Source organism: Herpailurus yagouaroundi, unplaced genomic scaffold (assembly GCF_014898765.1).
Source record: "Herpailurus yagouaroundi ecotype Mexico unplaced genomic scaffold, PumYag 28, whole genome shotgun sequence".
In the NCBI taxonomy this organism is placed as follows: domain Eukaryota; kingdom Metazoa; phylum Chordata; class Mammalia; order Carnivora; family Felidae; genus Herpailurus; species Herpailurus yagouaroundi.
The window spans coordinates 82,087,862-82,115,566 of NW_024412376.1; the positions used below are offsets into that span (position 1 = coordinate 82,087,862).

Genomic DNA, 27,705 nt, shown 5'->3' on the forward strand with positions numbered 1-27,705 from the left:
CTGGACTCTGAAGGGGAATGTGAATGTGATAACCAGGCTGTGGAACGATCCCGTGATTACAGGGAATCATCTCAGAAAAGTATTTCTGGAGATCAAACAAGATGAGGTCATCAATTTGCTTTTCTTTTTATTATAAAAGTAAAATAAAAAATAGCATTTATAAATCCAACATTTTTTCCTTTAAAGTATTTGATCTAAAAAACATATTTACAATAGCAAAATGCAGAAAAGGGGGAAAATACCATTTTCAGCACTGATTGTAACCATGTTTAAATATTGACATGTACAGGTTCTTTTTTTCAAATCACATAGATAACCACATTAGAAAAAGCGGTAAGCCTTTTTTATTATACACCGTGTGACTCTCATTTAAAAATATTCCTTTTCCTAATCCTTAATCTGAGTGCACGCCTGTGCTGTGGACGGCCAGAAATAACACCAGGTGGACACTGGGACACCTTTTAATGACAGTGGGAGCGCAGCAAGGGGACAGCAGCAGTGACCATGGAAAGCAGCCGGTAAAGCTCAATAAGCTAATTCGCCCACAAGGAGGCGCCAGCCCGGCTCGCCGTGACCGCTGGAGCAGCTGGAAGTGGACCGGACTAACATTCATGTGAGAACCAAGAAAGGAAGCCACCTTCAAAAGGCCTTGAATTAAATTCCGAGTGATTCAGGCAGGCTGGTTTTCCTCTGAGCACCTCTGGATGCCCTTCGCCTCCTTCTTTTGGACAGTGCGGTGGAATTTCAGAGCTTTGGTTTTACATGGTGCGGGGCGCTGCCAGCAGGCTAGATTTTGCCTTCTATAGGTCCTTCCCGCCCGTACTCACGGGGCACTTTGTTAAGAGTCAGCAAGGAGCCGCCGCCGGTCAGAGACTCTGTAAAGCTGAGTTTGCGGAAGGAGGTCTCCACGCCGCTGTCACAGATGCTGTCGTCCCGGACCTCGTCTGGGGGAAGAAGCACAGATTCACTGGGGTGCGGCTGGGCAAAGGCAGAGCCTTAGCTCTCGTACACCTTCCATTCTGGCCGGCCTCGGGGTCTGGATCTACAAGGCTCGTGGGCTGCTTCTGCCTATCGGGTTCCCCAAGTCACCGCGCCTCCCCGCCCGCCCGCGCTGCCTGCTTGTCGCTACTGTGCACCGTGAGGGGAGGAGGGAGAACCTTGAGAATATAAAAACTGTGAAGACATCAAAATTAGTCAAATGCTTTCACATCTCTTTTTTACCATCATGTTTATCAGAATCCTTTCTGAGTTCTCCTAACTCACAGTGTACTTTTTTTTTTCTTAGAAATCAGGTGTATTTTTCCAACCACCATATTACCTATTTTATAGCTGGGAAAATTGTTGAACCCTGGCAAAATAAATGGGTGACAGAAGCAGGAGGTGGAGATGAGACATCTCTCCGGGGCTTCACGTGCTAGTGAACGCTGTATGTTGCGTCCAAAACATTCTGGTAGCAAAGAAAATAAGGTGATTATGATGAAAATGAGTCTGTACTGAACAATAGGTCAAATCCTCCTTGTTGAGAAGTGTCTTTAGAGATCTGAACAGCGTTGAGTTATTCCCCATAGAGAGGAAGTGATCAAAGAAACACAAGTCTAATATACACAAATCAAAATGATACCTTCTTGTATATTCAATTCCAATATTAAAATATTAAGACCTTAATGGCATCGACACGGCTATTGTCTTCTAATTGACTTGTTGAGTTATCCAATGAGCCAGTCTTTACTGGGTTTCTTTTAAATTTTTAAAAAATGTTTATTTATTTTTGAGAGACAGAGAGACAGAGCATGAGTGGGGGAGAAGCAGAAAGAGAGGGAGACACAGAATCCGAAGCAGGCTCCAGGCTCTGAGCTGTCAGCACAGAGCCCAACGCAGGGCTCAAACCTGCGAACTGCGAGATCGTGAACTGAGCCGAAGTCGGACGCTTAACCGACTGAGCCACCAGGCACCCCTCTTTATTGGGTTTCTATTATGTGCCAGTTAGTACAAGGTATTTTAAAAATAACTACAAGTCAGAAATCAAATAAAATTTCAAAAATATAAGTATTTTCTGGGTGCTGGGTGGCTCAGTCAGTCGGTAAGCATCTGACTTTGGCTCAGGTCATGATCTCACCGTTTGTGAGTTTGAGTCCCACAGCAGGTGAGATCAAACCCCGCTTAGGATGAGCATGAGCCCCACTCAGGGTGAGACCCACTTCTCTCTCTGTCTGCCCCTCGTGGGATTCTCTCTCCCTCTCTCCCTCCTCCATTCTCCCTCATTCACTGTGCCCTGTCTCTCAAAAAATAAAATAAAATAAATAAAATAAAATAAAATAAAATAAAATGAAATGAAATAAAATAAAATAAAATAAAAAAGATATAAGTATTTTCCTGTTTCTTTGTGTAAAAGGAGCATCAGGTCAGGATATAGGAGATGTGGATTATTTTCCTGGTAGTCACATTATTCCTTTCTAAAGTACATAACATCTGTCCTTACTCTCCTAGGAGGGGCCCTGATAAGTGACACTTGTGCTGAAACTGAAAGGCAAGAAGGAACCACCAGGTGAGGATCTTTGTAGGGAAGGGAAAGAGAAGGTTCAGGTCTTAAGACTGGCTCAGACCTGTGAGCAGAACAGTTGCGGGTGGGGGGCCCCGGGTGGTGGGGCAGGAGGAAGGGCATATGAAAGCATTTACAAGAGAGAATGGACAAAGGGACACTGCCTTTATTTATTTATTTAAATATGTTTATTTATTTTTGAGAGACAGAGCACAAGCTGGGGAGGGGCAGAGAGAGGGAGACAGAGAATGTGAATGAGGCTCCAGGCTCTGAGCTGTCAGAGCCCGATGTGGGGCTTGAACCCATGAGCTGTGAGCGGAAGTCGGCTGCTTAACTAACTGAGCCACCCAGGTCTCCAGGGGCACTGCCTTTATTACTTACTGCTCTATCTTCAAAGCCTTATACTGGGCTAGGCACTCAGGATGCACTCAATAAAGATTTGGTGAATGGATGAATGAACTGGAAGGTATAAAACGGGAGTGACATAAAAGCAACTAATTTTTATTTTTTTCCTTTTTTTAAAAAACTATTTTGCGAGAGAGGGAATGGGAGCGAGCGAGTGGGGAAGGGACAGAGAGAGAGAGAGAGAGAGAGAGAGAGAGTGGGAGTGAATCCTAAGCACAGAGATTGATGCGGGGCTTGATGACCTGAGCAGAGCTCAAGAGTTGGACACTCAACCACCTGAACCACCCAGGTGCCTCTCGCCTTTTTTTAATAGCACTAATTTTTAAAAAGAATCTCACTATCTGTTGTGTTGAGAGTGGACTGAAGGGAGGGGGACAGCCTGGAAGCAGGGAGACCGATGAAGAGCCGCTAGAGGAAGTGGGGCAAAAAATGAGGGCGGGTGGACAAGGGTGGTTGTCTCAGAGCAAGGACTGGGCTGTGTGTGAGGTGGTTTCTAGCAGCAAGTGTCCGTGGGCAAAGTCTCAGATTTTTGTCTAAACCTGGAGGATGGCAGTGCTTCTGCCTGACATGGCCAACTGTTCATCTTTCAAAGATGAGCAAATTCTAGTTGCTGCTATGTTCTCAGTGGCGTGTGAGCCGAGGACACTGGATGAGTCAGGAGAGGGAAGGGGGGTGGGGGGTCCAGACAGAAAGTGCGGAGTGGTTGCTGAGAGAGGGCAAGAACCCATTTACAGGGAAATAAAGGGTTATTGGGCTGTGCTGGGAGTCTGTTATGTTATGTGTTTCAGATGAGTGACGGAGGGGTGGGTAAGGGTCAGTGCTGTGGGTTGGGAGGAGGCGAAGAGAGAAGGTGAAGCCATTGCAGGGGTGGAGGCGAGGAGCTAGGGTGCTGTGGTGGGAACTGGGGCCAGTCCTGGCTCTATAAGCCTTGCTCTGTATGTTTCTCTCTCTCTTTTTTAAAGTTGTGTTTTTTGTTTTTTTTTTTTTTTGAGAGAGATAGAGCAGGGGAGGGGCAGAGAGAGAGAGAGAGAGAGAGAGAGAGAGAGAATCCTAAGCAGACTTTGCACTGCCAGCGCACAGCCCAGCATGGGGCTCGATCCCACAAACTGTGAGATGATGACCTGAGCTGAAATCAAGAGTCGGACACTTAACCGACTGAGCCACCCAGGTGCCCTCTCTCTTTTTTAATTTTAAGAAGTGAGAGAAACACTATTTGCCTTAACCAGCCACATCATGTTGTTTTTAATATTTATTAGGAACTGAAGTGACTCACAGATTAATGTGACTGTTCCTGGGGACAGCCCCCCACCTGACCGGTAGCAGCAGGAGAGGGGCAGAGGGCAGAACCTGTGAGCTGCAGGGGGGAAGACAGACACACTGGACCATGTACTCAGGGAACGATGGCAGGGAGGACAGCCATATCCCAAGACACTGAAGACACAGTCTGGGGAGCAGAGATGATCTCAGCTGTCCTGTTGTTTCCTTACCTACTGGTGACCTTGTGGAGGCAGGTGAGAGGGGCAGTGAGAGGGTCTTCCCTGGGCTGGGGGCTGCAGTTCCCGCGGTGCAGAAGGCGGCCTGGATCACTTCGATTGCTTCGGTATAGCCCATCTGTCTCAGGGCCTCCACCAGCTCTTTAATTGTCCCCCCAGAGACCTGTGAGGAAGACAGGAAGAGTGTGTCCCGGTGCCAGGAGCAAGTGGGCAGGCTGTCAGCATGACACGCACCACCCCCCTTAACCCCCGAGAGAGCCTGGCGGCACTGGAGGGGTCAGAGGGAAGAGCGGAGAAGGAGACACACGGTCGTCGAGTGGAGTTTCCTGTTTCAGCTCAGAGACCACTCAGGAAATCACAGAGAAGTGGCTTCCAGTAAGCGCAGGGGACAGAGAGGGAGAGAAGTGCTGAGGCAGTGAAACTCTACCTGCAGCGAAGGTCACGCCGTATCCCTGTTTGGGCTGAAGCTCTGAAAACCACCGAGAAACAAGAGCTGACAAGGAAATCTTCAGTAGAAAATAATTTCACCTCACAGAACCCTTCCCCTCACAGAAAGCTGACTCCATGTCCTGCCACAGGATGAAGGCATGTTCTTGGGGCCAGGAAGATAACGCACATGAATCACAGTCTGTCAGGTTTGTTCGGCGGGGGGAGGGTCAAAGTTCCCTCTAAGTAGGATTTTTGCAGGAAGTCGCAAGGTATTTGAAAATAGGGAACACCTGAAGGTATCTGAAAGCTGTCTTCTTACAAAAGCGGGTTTCCACCCTGGCCTGGGTCACCCTCCCAGGATATGAGCCATGAGTGACTGATTTTCCTCCTCAGAGTTAAGGGAGGGGGGAGGGAATCAGGCCCAAGTCAGCGATGTTAACAGAGGAGGGTCCAATAAAAATGTGAGGTGATGTGTTACCTCGTAGTTGTCCATAAGAGTTTTAGAAGGAGCGGGACTCAGCCGGAAGGCATTATTTAGTATCCCCAGGCCTAACTTCTGTGCCAGGGTAGCCCAGTTTTTGTCTGGATCAGGGATTTCTAGCAACTTGTAGAGCTGCAACTTGGCATCTTCAGTCAGCTGTTTCATGTCTCCTGAAGGAATGAAGAAGAAACACGGCTGTCCTAAGCGACCAGAGTCACTCTGGAGGGACTGACCATGGCCACACGGCTGCCCTCTAATGCCCAGTGGGAGCAGTGAAGCTCCTCTCCTCGCAGTTGGCAGAAGCCCTGCTGAGTAGCAGCATTATACGCGTTTTGGTAGATTACGGCTGGATATTCCCCCTTGCATACGTCCAGGATCTTCTGATTCTGAAACAAGCCACTGTGCCTTTCACAGTCTAGCCTGGATAATGCTGGCTCTCCCTCACCCCTTTAAATGACAGTGTGGAGAGGACACTGGTTAAGTGCTCACCTTGTGCGAGTAAATCATCGGATGTAAACTCTGGCTCATATGGTTTCCCATTTAATATATCGAACACCTGTTGGGAAGAAAATCATGGAAAAACATTACACATTAAAGGCGCCAGGAGGGGAATCAGTTTCTTTATGATCGAGGACTGCGTCCTCCTTAGGAGGGCCTAGTACCCCAAAGGTGGAGGAATGGGAAGGAGTCAACACCTTGACCCACGAAGTCATGACAATGCCCTTTGGGGAAAGAAAAGTCCTGGGGGCTCTGGGGCCAGGAGGCTGTGCTCTACAGGGGCCTCTGAGGTGGCTATGAAGACCCAAACCAACCTTGCAGAGAGCCAGGGCCACAGTCCTTCTGAGGGACGGACACCGTCCAGGCCACCAAATCAGCCATGTGTTGGGACGTGATGTCTCCCTGGGAGCCAGGGTGAGGGCTGAGCTTACTCAGAGCTGTGAAGCTGTGCCTCTTTGCTGCCCCCCCCCCCCCCCCCGCCCTCATAAAAGCCTTATGAGAATGAGTTTAGTAAACTTGCTCAAACAGGTATGGTAACGCTCACAAGGCCTGATGTTCTCTTTCCAGCACCATCTACATTTTAAATTGAGGGGACACAAAGGTCTCAGGCTAAAAGGGAAAATAAATTCCATAGCTACGGAGACCCTTCTGTGTTCTCTGCAGTCACTTTGGGCGTGCTGACTTAGGTAAGGACAACATGGGGTCACTGAAGTGGCTTATCTTTCTGTGTTCTGTGGTGAGGCTTCTGGGAAAGCCAGGTGCTCAGCATAAAAGGGGAACCGTGTGGTCTCTGCCAGGGTCAGTCAACTCAACACCACGGGCCGCGAAGAGGCCAACAAGCAGTTTTTGGATGTGGAGCAGCGCTTGCCCCTAAGAAAGTCGATTTTGTTGTGTTGGAGATCAACACAGGTTGGAGGGCCAGCTTCCCTCTGGCTCTTCTTCCTGGGCCGTAAAGACCTACCAACTGTTTGCACCTTGCAGATTTCAGGTCACTAGAGTTTGGAGGAAGAGATGAAGTCTATTTACTATGTTTATATTTATTAAAGTCCTCAGAAGACTCCCCGGGTTCTTTTTATGTAAAGGAATCACTTACCATAGTTCTAAGACAACTGGAACATCTATCCTAGCTTCAGAAATGCAGCTGGGAACAATTCTGGTGTGAGCTCAGAACGGGAAACTCTTACGTGAGTTGTGTGTTTTCTCCTGCAGAACCCTCTCTCACAACTGAACCCTGATCTGATTAGGCATATGCTTTTACACTCATAACTCTCCTGACCTAGATCTTTCATGGATAGGCTTTTCAAGATAAATATGTCTCTTGACAAGCAGACTTTCTTAAAAATAAAAGGCATGTGCTTTGGGGAATAAAGACCCAGGAAGACCATCTGTTCTTATATTCCTGAATCATTAGCTCCCTCTGGAGCTGCCATCAAATAGCCTGGAGCCACACTCACCTGCCAGTTGGTGGCCATATCTAGAGGTGTGGTTCCAGGCACGACTCCTTCATCCTCTCCATCTTTTTCCCAAGAGTCATCCAGGTCATAGAGAGGCTCAAAGTTCTCCACGAGGGGATCTGCGCCTGTGAAGTCAAGTTACACAGCATTAGGCAAACCCAGATCTTGTTGACTCTGAACTGCTTGCAGAGCTCAGGTTTCCAAAGGCAAAACACAATAGCTCCTAGAGGCAATTACACCTGGATAATTTTTATTTTTCCATTTTATTTTTAAAATACATTTTTGGGGGGGTGCGGCAGAGAGAGAGAGAGAGAGAGAGACAGAATCCAAAGCAGGGTCCAGGCTCTGAGCTGTCAGCACAGAGCCTGACATGGGGCTCAAACTCACGAGCCACGAGATCATGACCTGAGCTGAAGTTGGACACTTAACCAACTGCGCCACCCAGGCGCCCCCACCTGGATAATTTTTAATACATAAAACATGTTTCTACAGAAATATTCAGAGAGCTTCTTTTAAATTCTAATTTATTTTGACTGTAAATATGTCTGATGATACCCTATATAGCCACGGACATTTTCAACAACAAAAGACGTGGAGTACCCTGACCCTCACATTTAAGTCTCTAGGACGGTTTTCAACCGAAAGATGCACCTTTCATCTGAGGGGTAATGGCAGCAGTTTACAGGGACTGGGGTGCGCCCTCAGCATTAAGGTCCTAATTTTCTGTTTAGGTTTGTGCCCACCACTGTACACTCTTCACTCCATTCTCCCACTTGCTCAATAGAACAAAGAAACTTGCTGTATAGGGACAACATGCTCAGTTTTCTTCCTGGGTACAGCACTGCCAGGGTCCCGATCCTTAAACAAACAGACACCACAAAAGAACCTTCTCTTAGGAGGTACAGTTATTGAAAATTTTAGGGCTGCTCTTGGAAAAATCCAGTCTGCTTCTTAACGTGTAGCAAGAAAACACCAAAAGTCACTTAGAGATTAGAGCTAGAGTTACTTCTTAAAGGCTTAGAGACTGTTTTTATGGGACTGTTTAGTCTGATGTCTAACAAAACGGTAGTAAGTTCAGAACACCCTTCTGGGAAGAACTTGTTTTTATCTTGCTGGGAGAACGTTAGTTTTGTGCCAACTTCAATAATAGGAGAGGGCCTAATGAAAGTCAGAGAAGGATCTCCATGCTGTTTCTTAGTTCTTCCTCCCAGGCCTGGCCTGATCTTGAAGGCAGGCAATGCCACGTGACCATGGAAACAGTGGAGGAACTAAGAGGAACAATGTATGGGCTGGAGAAGGCTGGAGGAGCTGAACTATATCTCTCCTCCTTAAGTGACCTTCTTCAGGACTTTGAGCTCAGGACTAGGATTTGCATCTGAGTTCCTTCATTTATATAGTGGAGAAACTGCTACTTGCTACTCCTTTCATGGGATACTGAGAATTCAAGGGAAAGCATTTTTGAAAGGGTTATAGCTTCTTTTTTTTTTTTTTTTTAATTTTTTTTTTTCAACGTTTATTTATTTTTGGGACAGAGAGAGACAGAGCATGAACGGGCGAGGGGCAGAGAGAGAGGGAGACACAGAATCGGAAACAGGCTCCAGGCTCTGAGCCATCAGCCCAGAGCCCGACGCGGGGCTCGAACTCACGGACCGCGAGATCGTGACCTGGCTGAAGTCGGACGCTTAACCGACTGCGCCACCCAGGCGCCCCAGGGTTATAGCTTCTTGTCTGAAGGCATTTCTTAGTTATAATCAGTGACGACCCAAACTATGCATACATAACTGCAATCAGAGTGTCTTGCCAAGAGAAAGTTCAACTTGACAAAGGCTAAGAAGAGGCTATTGCTTCTTTGGATACGATTTTGTTTACTAGAAAAATGTGGGGCTCTCAAATAAAAAGTTTGTACATCTTCCTGGACTCAATTTTGAAAGAAGGTACTTACTTCACTCTGTTTTCTTAAATTTATGACACATTTACTTCCCAAAAAGGTTTTAATAATCTCTAAAGTAAATCAGATATGCCAGAGAAGGTCTGAGATACTAATTCCATTAAACATTTGTTGAGGTCTAAATATACAAGGCAAGAGAGATTCAAGGGTGAGCAGCGATAATTTTCTATACTTCACAGGACTAGAGAAGTGAACGGAGTAACACCTGCAAGTCCTTGAGCAAAGTAGGAGAGAGAAACAGAGTAGAGAGAATAGTGTCTGGAGGTTCAGACGACGAAGTGTGATTCACAGGTATGCCACGTACTGGGACCCTGGGACTGGTACCCACAGGCCTCTCCAGTCTGCCTCCTTGGCTGTGAGATGGCAAAAATAATAATGGTACTTACCTCAAAAGGTTATTGCAGATTAAATGAGACCATGCGTGTGACATGCCTGGTACACAGTAAGGTCAATAAAGGCTAGCCATTTCTAGTGCCTCGCATATGAGGTCGTACTCAATACGTGACCCATTTGTTTTTTCCTATTATTTCAACTTCTAAGAGACCTCTCTTGCCAAAGGAAATTTTAAAATTATGTCATATACCAGTAAACTTTTTTCTGCAGACTTCTGACAATGTCTGAGGCTGGTACTGCTCAGAGTTCTTTAAGGAATCAAATTCAACTTTTAAGAAGATCTCCTGTCGTGGGAGTCAACCTAAACCACGAACACCCAAAACAAACAGATGAAGTAGAGAGTAAAGATTGACATGCCCATCAGGATGAAGCCCAGGATTACTAGTCCAAAGAGCATCATTACGGCAGTTAAAGCGTGATTTGTATTTATTCATGCCTTTCAGCAGCAGCTCTGTGGCCTAAAGAAGATGACATGGCTGCTGAATTGGGGTTGGGTTTGCACTCCTGATAGCGTTTTCCATTACTAACCGCCAGGCCGCCTTACCTGCTGCTTTGAGAAGAGCCGCCAGCCTGGTGGACCCTCTCCCGGCTGCTATATGCAGGGGTGTGGTTCCATCATATGTGGTACTGTCTACATAGGCATCACCCTAAAATCCAGCCAACACAGGAAAGAGTTAGTGGAAGGTTCTCTCACGGTTTAGTCCCCACCTTCTCCTGTCAGCATGACCCTTAGGTCATGTTAATAGGTCATATTACTAGCCCAGTTGCTATTTGGGGCAGACTCTGTCACTGAAAACATCTCCAATTAGAGATACTGGGCAGATGGTGTCAGGAATGCCCGAAGCTGCTACTGTGGAGCCTTGAGTAGATACTGAATAAACAGAGGTACTGTAAGGAGACAACCTGTTACTGACATCTTTCCTTGAAAAGATGGTCTCAATTCCCTCTTGGGAATTGAATGCCGAGGCAAATACGTGTGTCCTTTACCTCCAGGAGCAGACAGCCAGCAAGGGAGATGTTGTCACGCTCCACAGCCAGGTGCAGTGCCGAGCGCCCCGACTTCCTCTCCTGGGCGTTGACGTCGGCCCCGGCGGCCACCAGCAGCAACAGGCACGCCATACTGTTGCTCATCACGGCTATGTGAATGGCGGTTAGACCTGCAGCCCAAGCACAGGGACAGTCATGGAGCTGGAAGGCTGCTCACAAGATGGCAAAACTGGACCCAATGGAAGGAATGCTGTCAAGTTTCAGCACGCCTCGTGTCTCCACTCCACACGGCCTTAAAAGGTGCTGTAAGTCTGTTGTTCTGCATGTAAACCCGCAGTCTGCTTGTATGTTCTCAGGAGAAACAGAGCAAACAAACAATCTCTGGATAAATGATGCTTTCTATGCTCAGGCCTCTGCTTTTTCCTCCTCCTAACTATTCCAAACCATCTTTAAAGAAATTAGCTAGCTATGGTGAGCAACAGAAATTCTCACAAGAGATGACAAATTCCAGGTGTCTAAGGAAAGCATTTTGGGGTGCAAATCAAATTACACACATTTATCAAATAGCTACCAATTGTTTAGAGAGCAGACAGAGAAGGTTATACCATAATGTGTGTTTGTCTCTTACCTTCCCCATTAGGGTGGTCGATAAGTAGTGCTGCCTTTTTGTGCTTGAGTAAAACACTGAGAATTTTATCTTGTCCTTCTTTGGCAGCTAGGTGCAAAACGGAGTTACCCAAGCGGTCCAGGAGGCTCAGGTCAGCCCCGGCCTTCAGCAAGTCCTCCACCACAGCCTCCTGCTTGGTGATCACGGCCAAGTGCAAGGGTGTCTGGCAAGTGGAGAAGGGGCAGGAGATACACTGGTCAGTGGCAAGCACCTGAACCCATGGGCTTGGTAGCTGCCACTACAATAGGTGGAGTCATCCCTCGGGGCCATTTCCCATTGCCAGATTAACGCCTCCCTACCGCAAATGTTCCATATCCTGTGCTAATGGAGTGTGTATGCTGGACTGCTATTGAGCCGTGCAATAATTAAGATTATTTTTATATTTAAAATTCTTAACAGCTTTCTTGTTTCTCATTACAGCCCGCTGATTATTAATATGTGAATTCTTCTTTTTAAAAATTTTTTTTTTCAACGTTTATTTATTTTTGGGACAGAGAGAGACAGAGCATGAACGGGGGAGGGGCAGAGAGAGAGGGAGACACAGAATCGGAAACAGGCTCCAGGCTCCGAGCCATCAGCCCAGAGCCCGACGCGGGGCTCGAACTCACGGACCACGAGATCGTGACCTGGCTGAAGTCGGACGCTTAACCGACTGCGCCACCCAGGCGCCCCAATATGTGAATTCTTCTAATAATAAGTTTAAATTTATTGAATTTCTAGTAGGAATCTATCTTCAGCTGATAATTCTGTATGTTAACAAATCAAAGCAAGGCTACAAGTTTACTGAAGAAGTTGAAATGAACTACTCAATAGAAACCGATTAACAAAGGTGCCATGATTCTACATTAACATGGAAAATGAGTTTGCTAAGTTAAAAAATATTTTTCCATGGACTGGCTCCATGAGGCAAATCAATAGAACTCTGGCACCTCCATTTTAATAACAGGTGTCAAAGGGTTCTAAATGTCTTTTTTTAAATTAATTAATCTATTTTGAGAAAGTGAGAGCATGACCGGGGGAGGGGCGGAGACAGAGGGGGACAGAGGATCTGAAGCGGGCTGTGCTGACAGCACAGAGTCCGATATGGGGCTCGAACCCACGAACTTCGAGATCATGACCTGAGCTGAAGTCAGACAGATGCTTAACTGACTGAGCCACCCAGGCGCCACAGAATTCTAAATGTCTCCACCAGGACAATAGAACTATCTCACTAAGAGGGCTCGGATGAACAAACAAGTGGAAGTGCCGGCACCTAATAGGTGCATAAACAGCCATCTGACTTAACTCTGCCCACGAAGTAGTGCCTCGGCGAATGCAAATGAGATGTTTTGCAAACTGAGTGTTTTCAAAATGAGCAAGACAAACACAATCAGGAAAGTATCTTTCAAAGAACTGAGGTCACCGACAAAGAACGGCAGTGTATTTTTAAACAAATCAGTCTATTTCACAGAAGTCTGTGAAATCCAGGCTGTCTAGTGACAACTTGCCTAAACTTTTCTCCCTCAGTAAGCGATCACTGGCCACAGCAGCGACAGCAGGTGAGCCACAGCACTCTGGCTGCAGGACGACCACAGCACAGGAGATGCTGAAAGACGCTCCCGTGGCCGTGTCTCAGTTACAGTGATGATCTCATACAACACAAACAAGACAGGCTATTCGGCCAAATTACCATTCTCTTTTATGTATTTCATCTTTTACAGCTTGAAATAGAATGATGTCCTCAAAACTTTAGATACTGTAGCCAAGAGTCTTCTTCTCAAAAAATAAATATGTTAAAAAAAAAAAAAGCCTGCATTTATTAATCTAAAATGCTATTTGGGGGAGATGAAAAAAGTCTGAAAGAGAATGAGACTGTAAAAAAGATCTGAAATTACAAAATATTATACCATTCAGAAATCAGCAATTATCTCTAGATTTAATACGATTTTTTTCATGTTATACAAATTCTGTTACCATGATAAGCTTTTTTTTTAAGTTCTCTCCTCTAGTACCACCAATTTTTCAATTTCTTAATTTCTATGAGATTTCAGGATGTAGATCTTTAACCCCAGAATTACAGAATGTAGTGTGGACTGCATGTGAGAGTATACTAAAATGTCTATATATTTCAAGTATATATGTTTATGTAACCAATATATGGAAAAGTACTTACAAATGTAATAGTTGTATTTGGGAATGGAGTTGGGAGACTTGTATATTGCCAGGGAGGGCAACTTTTGAGTTTCTAGTATATTTCCTTATGTACCATTTAAAGAACCATGAACATATATTATATCTATAAAAATTAAAAATATAAAAGAAAAAAACCCCACATGCACAAAACCCCCCACTAATGTTACATGGGAATGTATGCAAACAAAACAATCCATATCAAACACATTAGAGTGGTTGTCTATGGTCAGGGGGAGAAGAAGAGGAAGGGTTTAAAGGCAACAGATTTCAGAAATGTTTTCAGAAGACTCCTAACTCTATACACTTGGATTATTTTGAGTGTATCTCTAGAGAGTGGGTGGGGAGAGCGATCTGATCATGACAGATGGTCACAGAAATGTACTAAGATTAGTGAATGGTATTTTGGGAGGTTGTCTAAGACAATTGCCAAATAATCCAAATTACTTAGAGAACTCTATAATTTTTCCATCAAGAACAGTTAACAGAGAAACTTTACAAAGATAAATGCAGCCAACTTTTAGCCTTTTCTAGTTCTCAGAGTAAAGTTGCGATTGGTATATGTTTGAGCCATACAAGGCATACCAGGGGATCCAGAATCCTTGCCCATACATGAGAGCAGTGGTAAGTTGGGGGAAAAATGGACTCTCAGGGTCTCCTGAGAGTCCCTGTATCAGAAGGCGTGGAAGTGTCAAGGGTGGTGGTTTTGAGATTTGTGTGTGTGTAGCCTACTGGAGAGAGTCTCCATATATGTAACCAAATGATACAGTAAGGAGGTTAGCACATAATAAATCACAACTACTAATCCTGCTGTGTGGTGTCCTTTGCAGAGCCTATTTATAAACAGAAAAACAAGTAATTCCTTGAATCTGACCTACAGGCAGTGACGTTAAGCAGTCTTTGAGGGGAGCACCGAGAAGTGACAGTGTCCGGTTCCCAGTTTTATTTGTAAACTTGTGATGGTTGGGAGGAACAATCCGTCCTAAAGCCCGAGAGAATCAAGCTTTACGGGCCAGATGACTCTCCAAACACCAACAGCCCCCAAGATGGTATGAGAATCTGAAGACATCCTTTAAATGTCTACCTAAAATTAGAATTCACTTTCATTGCTTTATATTCTGAGTCAGTGAAGAATCCCCAACTCCATTCTTCCTTTGACATTAAGCATTACAGCCAGGGAAGGAGCCTAAAGCCTTACATCAAATGGGAAACTTACTTCCCTTCTCAGGAAACACCTATGCACAGATAAAAATCTAGTGACAGCCACATGTAAACATTTTAGTTCTTTTGCTTTGAAGAAATAAAAATGATCCACAACACCTGCTTTAACAATTGAGAACGGGAACAGGTACTTTACTGTGCAATTAACTGCACATGATTGTTGTCCACATTTTTAGAGTGACAGATATGCCTGGACCAGCACACCATCCAGGCCAGCAAGGGCTGGGAAGTCACTTTGGGTGCAGTGAAGGGAGGGAGAAAATGGGAAAGATGAGAAGGGGCCAGACCAGGAGACTGGGACCAAAGCCAGGTGGGCTGGGGCAAAGGCAAGCTAAGAGGAGACTGTGCTCCTGGGCAGGAAATGGAACAGCCCCGATGGTAGCGTGCCCCTTAACCAGAGAGACCGGCTCCGACGCCAGCATCCAGGCTTTGGTTCCGCCAAGCAGAAGTTTCGATCTCTGCATGTGCCTATCAGGCAGCCTCATGGGGTCCCAGCTACCTTCTCTCTGCCATATCTGCAGACTTCTGTACCAGGGCTCCTCGAGTTGCTTTTGAGCCCACTGAATTCCTGTTCAAACCTGATCTGGGCAAAACTCTGGTGTTCCCTGTTTTCCTCAATTTGAGATGTCTTTCTGTTTTTGAAAGACACTTTATTTGATACACACTTAATCTAGATGTTGCAAAAATGTGTTTTAGCAGACGTCAAAATTCTTATAAATTACTGGCTTTCCAACTTAATTTTTTTCAGTTGTATTTTTCTTGACAAATATGATGTATTACTCTAGGTTTCTCTGTACTGCATATTTGAAAGCTGCTAAGAGAGTAAATCTTAAAAGTTCTTGTTGCAAGAAAAACAAATTTGTAACTATGGGTGGTGATGGATGATAAACTTATTTTGGTGATCATTTTGTGATTTATGCAAATATCAAATCGCTATATACCTTAAACTAATACAATGCTATATGTCAGTTATATTTCAGTTAAAAAAAGAGAGAAGAAAAACAGGTGCTCAACATCACTCATCAGGGAGATGCAAATCAAAACTACAATGAGATATCACCTCACACCAGTCAGAAAGGCTAAAATCAAAAACATGAGAAACAAGTGTTGGCGAAGATATGGAGAAAAAGGCACACTCTTGCACTGTTGGTGGGAATGCAAACTGTTGCACCCACTGTGGAAAACAGTATGGAGAATCCTCAAAAAATTAAAAATAGAACTACCCTAAAACCCAGTAATTGCACTACTGGGTATCTACTCCCAAAATACAAAAACACTAATTCAAAGGGATACATGCACCCCTATATTTGTAACAGCATTGTTTACAATGGCCAAACTATGCAAACAGCCCAAGTGTCCATCAACAGATAAATGGGTAAAGAAGATGTCACACACACACACACAAGAATATTATTCATCCATAAAAAAGAATGAAATCTTGCCAACTGCAACAACATGGATGGAGCTAGAGAGTATAATGCTACGTGAAATAAGTCAGAGAAAAACAAATACCATATGATCTCATTCATATGTAGAATTTAAGAAACAAAACAAACAAGCAAAAGGGGGGGAAAAGTGAGGAGCAAACCAAGAAACAGGCTCAACTACAGAGAACAAACTAATGATTACCAGATGGGAAGTGGGTGGGGGGATGGGGAAAACGGGATGGGGATTAAAGAGTATACTTAGTATAATGAAAAAAACACAACAAATTAAGAAAAGAAAAAAAAAATGGATCAACTCTTTGACAGATTTCTAAAGTGTAAACTTTGTCTTCCCCCAGCATGAGTGGGGGATTTCTATCGTGGAGTGATTACTATTACATTCATAGGTTAAAGGATACTAAATCATAAATAATATTCCCAAGTAATGGGCTTTTAGGATATAACTTATACAACAATGCACTGTATTTTCGCTACTGTTAACATTATTAGAAATAATACATATACACATGCACACGCACATGTGCAAACACGCACCAACGGTGAAGTTTTCTTCAGTTGGTGTTTCTGCTTACCTGGTAGAGATCATTTCTCATATTGATAATGTCATCAGAAATCAAGCCAGACGTGACTTCTAGTAGATCCCTCACAAGCTGGGCATGAAGATGGATGATTGCTAAGTGTAAGACACTGGAAAAAAAAAAAAGTGGCAATAATCAGCTGAAGTGTTAGTGAAAAAAAAAAAAAAAAGATTTCCAAGAAACGATCAGACTTGCAGACTGAACCTGGCTCTCATACTTAAGTTTTATTTGGGCCCCAAATGCCTTGAATATGAGGTGGGGATGTTCTGTTGCTTATCCAGGCAGCTACACTCATTTACCATGCTTGCCTGGCCTCTAGGGGCAATTTTGGTTTGACCCTTTGAGGTATAAAGGGATCTGGGCCTTGAGGCAGAGAGGCCTAAGTTCAAATCCCAACTCTGTCTCCCTGCAGTGGTTTTGGTGTATTTTCTCCTCTAGCCTCTTCCTGGCTTCCCTTTACATACAGATCATGTATGGAAAATGCCCAGCACTTGGAACTATTCAGAAAAATGTAGTTACTTCACCTAGCCTTGCCAGCCTCCTCTAAAACACAGTGTGGTGTCTTTTTAAAGATCTTTCCAGACCCCAGGAGGGGAGGATAGGGTCAGGCTTTTAACTACTGGGAGAAGATTCTTGAGGCAAATTTCTGAAGGAACAATGTGATTATATTTCTCCCTTGCAAATATTCCCTCTGCCTGGAATGGTTTTGCTCCTCTTCTCTGCCTAGACAATGCCTACTCCATCCTTCACATGCCAGTTCAAACCTCACCTCCTCTCCGACCTTCCTAGGCGGACCACACTGTCTCCACTCAAGTTCACTGCTTGTTATGCAACTGTAGTTTTTCGTATGCCTTTCTCCCTCTCTGACCTGTGACCTCAGGGCTGGTTCTCCCTGGGTCAGCCTCAAGCCCTGGCACACAATTTAGGCACTAAAATTTAGGCACACAGTTTAAGCACTAGGACCTTATGCTAATGAGGTTGAAAATATTGGCAGGTGCCAAGCATTACTCCTAGGGACACAATGTTTTAATTGTTAAAACAACTTCCTATTAAAATTAATTTGAAACGATGCGACGCTAACAACAATAAACGTTGTTTAGAGCTTCTATTTGCCAGACCATCATAAGCAGTTGACATACGTGATCTTATGTAATCACAACAAGAAGCCCTGTGAGCTTATGAGGTTAACATTATCCTCATTTTTCAGATGATGAAACTTGGACTTGTAGGTATAAGAGAACTCAAGTCAGGTCATATAACTAGTGAGTGGTGAAGCTGGGAGGCCAGCCCAGGTCCACCTGGCTCCAAAGTCATCTCTTAATCCCTTAAGCCACCCTGCTGAGGGGGCACATGGGCACTGCTCTGTGGAGTCACAGATGGACACCTAAGATAATGAATATTCCAAAGTATGGACAGATTGTGATACAGAGCACACTCAAAGTATCGCATGGTGGCAGGACAGCTGGGATTTGAGGCACAGCCTCGATTTTCTCCAAATGAAAAATATTCGGTGTCACTTCATTCAGACCTCTTTCTTAGCAAGAGCAAGTGTAAAATTTTACTAGGGATTAACATTGGCACAGGAGGGCCTGAAAAACTAACTTCTGACTTCATTACTTGAGAGAGCAAATGATGTCAAGGTGTCACTACTGACTCTTGAAACGTGAGACTGGAAGAAGACTTCTAAAAAGGGCTTCAAATCTGATGCAGCCATGACGCATACGTACCAAGTAAAAGGTCATACTTCAAAACTGCCTAGAAATTTCCATGCGCAGCTCAGCATTTCATAGCAGAAGTACATTCTCTCTCCCCCTTAAATCCTCACACCCTCATGGGAATTTCCCCAACACCAGAAGTTCTTTCCTTTTCTTTTCTTCATTGTGTATGCTGTGATGACTAATGGTTACAGGATTCAGATTATTAGCTGAGCATGACGAGTTCAATGAAAACGAGACCTGAGCTGTGAGGACCAATGGTTTTCCTCTGTCTGCATTCTTATGAGGGCTCCTCTTTGGTCTCTCCACATCGCTCGTCTCTGCCCTCTATCTGTGGCAAGCCCCGAGACACTGCTTGCAGGAGGAGTATGTTTGTGGTCCTAGGAGGGGACTCTAAGTATTCATGTTCTGCTGGGTGGGGAAGGTCACCTCCCTGGTCCCTCCATATGTGTCCTTACACATGCGTGGTGTATGGTATATGATGGGAAGGTTGTGGAAAAGATTTCGGGGCGTATGCATTCAAGTGGGTGCATTGAGGGGAATGCGTGCATCTTCCCCTCAATGCACCCACTTGAATGCATGTGCCCCGAAATCTTTTCCACAACCTTCCCTTCCTATATCAGCAGCCCTTCCTAGCTTCTATGTGCTCATCTTTCTCAGGCTCATCAATGCAGCAGGTCCCTGAAAATATCACTTGAAACCCTGTTGTTCTATCTTGGTTAACTGCTTTCTCTTGTGGTTCCATGTTATTGAGTGCTAATTGGATTCTTTAACCCTGTAAAAGCATTCTGCTGTTCGCAGCATCGCATGAGGAAGGCTGTACCGGTTCTTCTCATACTGTATAACAAGGCCAGTGGTTATACCACATCCTTGGTTACATTGCAAGGAATGAGAACAAAGGTCTCTGTTTGAAACCCTGAGGTTGGCACTTTCCTAAAGTGTTTGATTCAGTTTTTTAACTGAGGTTGAAAACATAGCACTCAGGAACTCCTCTACAGAAAAGGGTTTCTCAGTGTTGACACTATTTTAGGAAAGTTTTAGATAAGGCCCTTGATTCGAATATGAGGGCTGTTGTCTCTTGTTATTCTCACCGGCTTTTGAGATCATTTTGGAGTCTCGATGCGAGGACTCCAAGAACTGTTTTAGAAAGAAGCCAGGTGCTTTGCAAATATAAGCTCAGTAACAGCAGAAACGGAGGCATGCTGAGTGGAATGTTGGACTCCCACACAGTGTGGGTTATGGCTGCCACAGGAGTGTGATCCAGTCCCCGACTGGTAACCAGTTGCAGAGGCAGTAGGGAAGGAACCAATGACTGGGAAAGAATGACAATGATCTCTTACTTGTTTTGTTACCGTTGTTGTTGTGCTGTCTTTACTGGGCTTTTTCTTGAGACTACTACCAGGAGAACTGTGCAGCCGGGGTAACCAGTGCTTTAGGAATTTGGTTGGACCACATTTATTGTCATCTCATTTTGGTAAATAAAGCAGATGTTATTAACCCAATAAATAAATACATGTTTGTTAAATTTTATTCCAAATGTTATCCCAATAAATAAAGCAAGGTTTTTGAAAACGTACCATTCCCCACACATATCTTATCCTTCTTGCCCAGCCTGATGTACTCTTAGATGAGGGCTTAAATGTTCTAACGTCCAACAGGTGGGAACCACAGGACCGGAGAAGCAAATTATGGATTCAACCTCACTGACACAGGACTGTCCGTGACAGTCTTCCAGTTACAGGACCCAATACCTTTAAACAATTCTTTTTATCCCTAGCCAGTATGCATACGATGATTTTCTCACTTCCTTACCCTAAAACAACCTTTGTTTGCAAAAGTCCTGACTTACCTGTCCCCATTCTCATCCTGCACTGCAGTGAGATGGCGCTGAACAGCCAGCAGCATCTTCACATCTCCTGTCACTGCGTAGTCAAAAAGGGCATTGGCATGCCGCTTGGCCAGCTGCATAGCCTTCTCTAAGAAGAGGTTATCTGCAAGGCAATGAGCACAATCACAGTGGAGTTTCCTATACTTGCTCTACGAGTATGGCATGCCTGGGGCCAAAACCATCAACACCAGTGTTCTGATACCTCGACACACATCGTTTTAGTTGCATCTGCTCCTTTCGGTGCTCCTGGGTTGGGTTCGTTAGCAAAAGCACAATTGCACGTTGGCTTACTGACAAATACAGAGGCTGATCGGAAAACTCTGTCTGTGGTTTGTTAGGGGAAAGAAATTTAGATAGGTCTGATATTTCAGGGGGAACAATCAGTCTCCAAATAATGTTGATTGGCTTGACTATACTGTAAATAATCAATCTCTTGATGAAATAATCCTTCATTGGAGTCTTAAACCACTGTCTCGTTAGGCAAAGTGTCAAAAACCACAGTCTCTGCCACAGACAGACTTTCCCTAAGCCATCCGTGTTCTTGTGAAGTTTGCTTCAAGGTCAGGAAAAGGCAAATTTGGACCTGAGGGTCAAAACCAGTATGTGGCCTGTTTTTATACGGTCCCCTACCTAACCATGCTTTGTATGTTTTTAAAGTGGTATTTAAAAAAAAAGAATATGTGATAGAGACCATAAGAGGCCACTAAGCTGAAATATTTGCTCTCTTTCCCTTCTCTTTTCTCTAATGAGTACTGGTTCAAATTACGTGCAAAGTGCGCTGTCCCCCTTAATCCTAATTGTTCAAAGAGGGCATCAAGGTAAAAGGAAAAGTTCTCATTTTGAGGCAAAGTTCTACTTCAGTGTGATGGTCCAACTACGGTCTAGAGGAAGAAGACTATTGAAGTTATGGGAACTTCTCTATTATCTGTGGTGGAAATGAATTAGATTATCTCCCACGATATCCTAAAACTGCATAATTATGACTGGAGAATGCATATGCATATTCTGGTACTTTATTCAGAGATAACACAGGGAAAATGGAAATTTCAGTGTGAATTAAATGCTCTGACACATGCTTTTCAAGAGGCATACAGGACTCTGAAGAGCACACCGAACAAGATATTGATATATCATTTTTAGATTAACAGAAAATAAACCGGTCTTCTGACAATAGCTTCTATACCTGGAACCAACCTATCCCCTCACCAGTCAATACAATGCAATCACATGTGTACTCACTTACCCTGAAACCTAGAATTCTCTTCCTTTACTCCTACTGTATACGTCAGGGTAACTTCATCTTCTCCAGTGCCAGACTCCTTATCTTGTTCTGTGGGTTCAGTTACTTTCCCAGAGAGGTTCACTGCGTCTCTGTCCACACTCTTGCTGCAACCCTCAGGGTCATTTTTAGATGGGGAGTCTATGGTTCCTAAGATAAAAGCAGAAACATCAGATTTTTCTCACTAAATTCCATTAAGTGATAACTCCCTGTTTCAGCGAAGGTCAGATAAAAGATAGGCAAGTTTACTGCAAAGGGAAAAGAAAAACAATAATTTGAAATTCCTTTTAAAATACTCATATCATAGGTAACCTGTTTTGGAGCTATTTTAAACTCTCACGTCTAAAAGACACATTTTTACGGAGTTATATGTGACATATTCCATTAGTTTCAGGTGTACAATATAATGATTTGATATTTGTATATATTGTCAAATGATCACCACAGTAAGTCGAGTTAGCATTAGTCAGCGCACATAGTTACAATTTTTTTGTGATAAGAACTTTCAAGATCTTAAAAAAAATTTCAGGGGCGCCTGGGTGGCGCAGTCGGTTAAGCGTCCAACTTCAGCCAGGTCACGATCTCGCGGTCCGTGAGTTCGAGCCCCGCGTCAGGCTCTGGGCTGATGGCTCAGAGCCTGGAGCCTGTTTCCGATTCTGTGTCTCCCTCTCTCTCTGCCCCTCCCCCGTTCATGCTCTGTCTCTCTCTGTCCCAAAAATAAATAAAAACGTTGAAAAAAAAAATTAAAAAAAAAATGTCATATACACTTTTAAAAACTTACATTTCATTCTATTTATTTGTAAAGGAGAAAAATGAAATAAAGCTCTTCTGTGAATTGTAGGGAAGTGGAATTTTTAAAGTTTAAATAGAAACAGAGGAGTTATGGGGTGCGTGGGTGGCTCAGTCAGTTAAGCTTCCAACTTCAGCTCAGGTCATGATCACACAGTTTGAGTTCGAGCCCTGCATTAGGCTCTGCACTGACAGCTCAGAGCCTGGAGCCTGCTTCAGATTCTCTGTCTCCCTCTCTCTGCCCCTCCCCCACTCATGCTCTGTCTCTCAAAAATAAATAAATGTTAAAAACTTTTTTTTAAATAACATATAATAACAATAAAAAAAGAAACAGGAGTTATGGGGTGCCTGGGTAACTCAGTCAGTTAAACACCCAACTCTTGATTTCAGCTCAGGTCATGATCTCATGGTTGAAAGATCGAGCCCCATGTGGGGCTCCTCACTGAGCCTAGAGCCTCTCTCTCTCTCTCTCTCTCTTTCTCTCTCTCTCTCAAAACACCCCAAACAAACAGGAATTATTTTTTTCCTAATGCTAATTAACCAAGCAAGTTGTTAAGACATAATATCAAGTCACATTCTGTAGTGTGGGAGTTACTTGGTAAGCCATTTCTGTGCTCTTTCCAGTCTGACCATTATCTGGCAGTACCTTATCTGGCAGGTACTATGTAAGCACCTATGTTTTGTGAGCAGAGCTGGTTCAAATCCAGGTTCTGCCAATAACAGATATGTGTCTTCAGTGAGTGAATGAACCTTTCTGAACGTTGGTGTCCTCTGTCCATAAAATGGAGGCATTATTATTTTCCTTACAGCAATCATGAGGATGACAGTTAAAACATGTAGAAATAGCACCTGACATCAAACAGGCATTCAATACATGGGAAGACTTTATTGTATTATTGCTTCAATGGGTACACTAGAATGGACATGTAATACAAGCTACGAACACAGCATGTGACAAGTGCACATGAAGGGATGCATTTGAGGGGAAAGGCCATCCCTATAAAACTCAAAAGTCTTCAAAAGTGTAGCATTTGAGAAGAAAACAGGAGAGGACAGTTAAGTTTGGTGACTTTTTTAGTCAAGTGTCTCCATATGTCCCTTTTTAATGCTCTTTTCTTCCCCTTGTTCATGTCACTTAAGAAGTAAATATATAAGTAGAAACATAAGATTGGAAATAGAATTTATATTTGCCACAGGAAATAACATTTTTTTTATGCAAAAGTATCTTCTCAGTTTACCTGCATTTATCAATTTTTTTCAAGATGACAATGTGATGAGTAATAATATAAAACTTTTAATTTTTTATTCTTTTTTCACTATTGGAAAAAAAACTGTATTACTTACCATGTTTCATCCCGGCATTAGATTTAGTGGTTCCAGGATGGAAGGTAATTCCACCGTATGTAGGGAATCCATAGTGGGGGAAGCCATACCCTGAAATGGCAAGCAAAACAAATGAAACCTCATGATGGTTGTGTATGTGCGTGTGTGTGTGTGTGTACGTGTGTGTGTGTGTATGTGTGTGTTTTATGAAGAGTCAGCAAAGTTTGGTGTCCTTCCCTCAGGTGAGCACAGGCTTTGGTGTGGGAGGGCAGAGTGCCCGACATGGTGCTGCCATTGTGAGTTAGTAAGACACATTGTGGGGATCATGGATGATCAGAATTCCACTCGGACCAAGTTTACATTTTGGCAACTCAGACAATGCCCAGGCCTGGGGCAGCATGGAGGAGTTCACGCTGGAGAAAGTCTCCCACTGTTGTGTGGGAGTGCTCACCACCCAAACTCAGACTTGCTGACACAGAGGGCCTTGAAATAATGCCTGGCAGGAAGAACTGAACCAAACAAAATACAAACTACCGAGTCCTCAAGGAAACATGACCACACTGTGCATGCTCATGCATTTTTGGTGGAAGCATAAAAAGTCATACGTAAAATTAGAGGTCATACTCTCTGACATTGTAATTTTACTTCAAAGAATCTAATTTACAAAAACAGTCTGGAATAAAAGAAAAACAATGTGGACAAAGGAGATTAGTAAAAACAATAAAAAACAGGAAACGCATTCAAGTAAGTAATACTATGGAATATTCACTTGGTGAAATATGAGTCATTAAAATGATCCTTAAGAAATTATGCTTACATAATATTACCACGGTGGAAATGCTTATGTTAACCCATTAGGGAAAAGCAGCATATATGACTCCATATACACAATCATTTATGATAATAAATAACTAACGTAGGTAAATAGATTAAATACAATGCATTATGAGGATTGTAGCTGTACTCATGAAAATGCAAAAAATATCTACCGTGACGTTTGCACAGAATAAAATTAGAAGAAGTTAACCTTCGATGGCAGGATTTTATGTGTCTTCAGATATTCTACAATGCTAGTATATATAACATGAAATCTTTTTAATGTTGCCAAAGAAAACCAAGACAAGTATAGAAGCAAAGAAGGAAGGAAGGGAGGGAAGGAGGAAGAAAGGAAGAAAATATACCAAAACGTTAATAGACACGTTCTTCATATAACTGAACTTGAGTGACTGTTTTTCTTCTTAGAGTTTTTGGTATTATCTACATATTGCCAAATGAACATGCATTTCTTGAAAAAATACACTTATTAAAATTTTAATTAATTTCCTATGTCACACTCAGTAACGTCACAGCCACTCAACCCACAGACCATCTGGGAAATCTAGGGAAAGACAATTCTAGCTTCTCCAACGGGAAAAGCTTTAGAAAGAGGAGACTCAATTCGTACCTGGACCCGTACCTCCGGCACCCCCTCCTCCACCGCCACTGCCAAACATGCCTCCACCTCCAGCTCCAGCACCACTACCGCCGCCGAAACTATCAGAGAAATTAGGCATGAGCTTCTGCCGTTTCCTCTGCACTTCCTCTTTATCTGTAGTTAAAGGAAGAGAAACCAAAGGAGAAAAGACTGATTCAATTCCACAACCAGCCACAGAAAGAATATTGATTCTGATGGTATTTTTAAACATCTTAAAGGGAAACAGAAATCACCCAAGGAGGAAGAGATGCCAAATTTCAAGAAGCATTATATTTATTCCAATGGCTATGAAGATGGAGAACCAGCCTCAGAGAGACCACAGAACAGTACACACCCAAATCCTCTCTACAGTTAAGAAACAACAGTTTCTGAAGCCCCCGGTGTCATTCAAATTAGCGAAAGACTAGACTTCCCATCAATTATTAAGATACTAGAGATACCGGAGAAGAAAAACAATATTGAGCTTTTCATTTGGTCATACAAACCACTATTACCAACCAACTAACATTTGTAATGCATCTACTGTGAGCTAAGTGCTAAGGAGAAAGAGAAGAATGAACAAGGTCTTTGCTGTCAAGAACCCTCCAATACAATTGAAAGGTTGTGGGGGAAAGACTTGGGAGAGATAGCATCATAAAGCTCTCTATGTTAAATTTATGGTTGCAAAGCAGTGTTCCAGGGGGTCAAAGGAGAACTTCCAGGAAGTACCTATGGGCTGGAAAATTCAGGAAAAGCTTTCCAGAATCCACTTTATATCAGGAGAGGGCAATGGGAGGATGAGCTGGAAATGGGATGTAGAGGCAAAATAACGAAGGAGAGAATGCGCACTGTGTGCTTATGGATCAGTCTAGCTGAAGTGAGAGTTTAGCATAAGAAAGTCTTGAGAAGTGGGGCTGACTGGAACCACACTGTCAGGCTCCTGGATTGTGAACCCAAGGGGCTTACAAGCAGGAGGGCCACTGGTTGTTTCTGAACTGGGGGATGATGTGTACAGCATGCTAGTTTAAGAAGATTCATCTGCCACTGGTGCGTAGGACAAAACAAAGAGTCAAAGTGAGAGGCAGAGACAGTGCAAACGGAAGGGAATGGGGCTGTTCCTTAGTGGTCACCGTGATAATACAAATGGGTGGACCCCAGGAATGCAATGAAAGAGGGATTGGTAGTCATTGGTGACTGAGGAGATACAGGAGGCCGAAAGTCTAAAGACTTGACTTAAAACACAGTGATGCCCTCTGAGATTTTTGGCTGTCCAGGTCTAGATGCCATTTACACTATCATTCCTCATTCCTCGTGTCATTGTAGTTTTTCTTTTGCTTCTCACTATCTGTTCTCCCCAGCCCACTGCCATTGTGGTCCGTTATTGAGCTCTTGTTTCTTCTTTCTGTTTCCCTTTCTCTTCTCTCATTTTCCTATCATGTATTTTTTTTCCCCTTCTCTCTTTTGGACTGAAAGGGTGATGTAAAATTTCTGTTTACATAAACAGGCAATGTGGTATTCTTTTTTTTTTTTTTCAATAAGCAGCCTGATACTTAACAATTGTCCTATTTCCAATTCTTCAATGTTAGCTTTGGCCATTGCTTATGTCCAGAAAGATCTCTACTTATTTCTAATTTTGTGGTTATTTCAGCCATCTCAGGGCTCGAAAGAATGCTTTTACTGATTACTGCAGTCACCTGAGCACAGCTGGAAGACTGAAACATGGAAAAGTAGGATAGCAAAGTACCCTTAAAATAATCCTTTAAAAATGGATCATGTCCAGACCTGTTAGGAAGAAAGCCAATGTGGGTCAACTTTGAAGAGAATGTGCTTCTACTAGAAAGGGTTGGCCTCAAAGCAGAGAAACTTTACAAATTTCCTTTTCAAAGGTTTTGAACAGATTTATAAAAATTTTCCATCAGTTGTACTATAACCAACTAATAGTCATACTTATTACTCATCCTATAAACTGGGGATCTCACATAGAATATTAGTTCATTAGAAATATGAAACATAAGAGGGAAGCAGACAACTTATTCATCTTCAGGAGTACTTGTTATCTGCTGATGTGTTCTACCAAAGAGATCATTTGGTACTCGCTATGTACTTTTTCTGTTTTATAAAACAGAGATGTTCAATGGTTTTATTTTACTGTAAAATGGTAATTTTTCAGTCACTTTAAAAATATTAACTATTATACATCCATTAAGATTTCAACGACAAGAAACTGATACAGAATATTTCATTATGACAAGTTTTTAAATAAAAGAACCAGCCTGAATTTCCCCAGAATTGAACATGGAGATAGTCTCATCACATTCATGTATCCCTGTGGTCTGCCTTTGACAGTGGCAGCATGGGTTGTACTATGAAACATCAACCTATTCTAGAAGGGACCTAAGTGGTCCCTCCTTTTACAGAAGAGCAAACAAAAGCTAGGATGATTAAGGGACTTGTCAGAGGTCAGGGCAGAGTGAAGATGAGATTCAAAGCCAGTGAGCTTTCCATTCTATTAGACTGCCATTCTTTGGGAAACACTCCAAAATGTCTTTGC

General features: G+C 43.3%; 1 protein-coding gene across 5 annotated transcripts in view; it reads right to left on the reverse strand.

The window, feature by feature from the left end:
• Positions 1 to 321: 321 nt before the first annotated feature.
• The window catches only part of NFKB1 (nuclear factor kappa B subunit 1), a 118,417-nt gene continuing 91,033 nt past the window's right edge, over positions 322 to 27,705 (reverse strand). For all 5 annotated transcript variants that reach the window (XM_040477364.1, XM_040477353.1, XM_040477346.1 and 2 more), the window contains 13 exons: positions 25,146 to 25,289; positions 23,723 to 23,812; positions 21,554 to 21,739; positions 20,272 to 20,413; positions 16,702 to 16,816; positions 11,256 to 11,457; positions 10,628 to 10,797; positions 10,185 to 10,287; positions 7,300 to 7,424; positions 5,837 to 5,903; positions 5,345 to 5,517; positions 4,432 to 4,600; positions 322 to 944 (listed from right to left, as the gene is read on the reverse strand). In XM_040477364.1, the coding sequence (XP_040333298.1) occupies positions 787 to 944; positions 4,432 to 4,600; positions 5,345 to 5,517; positions 5,837 to 5,903; positions 7,300 to 7,424; positions 10,185 to 10,287; positions 10,628 to 10,797; positions 11,256 to 11,457; positions 16,702 to 16,816; positions 20,272 to 20,413; positions 21,554 to 21,739; positions 23,723 to 23,812; positions 25,146 to 25,289 (1,844 nt within the window). In that variant the 3' untranslated portion in view covers positions 322 to 786. The remainder of the gene's footprint in view (positions 945 to 4,431; positions 4,601 to 5,344; positions 5,518 to 5,836; positions 5,904 to 7,299; positions 7,425 to 10,184; positions 10,288 to 10,627; positions 10,798 to 11,255; positions 11,458 to 16,701; positions 16,817 to 20,271; positions 20,414 to 21,553; positions 21,740 to 23,722; positions 23,813 to 25,145; positions 25,290 to 27,705) is intronic.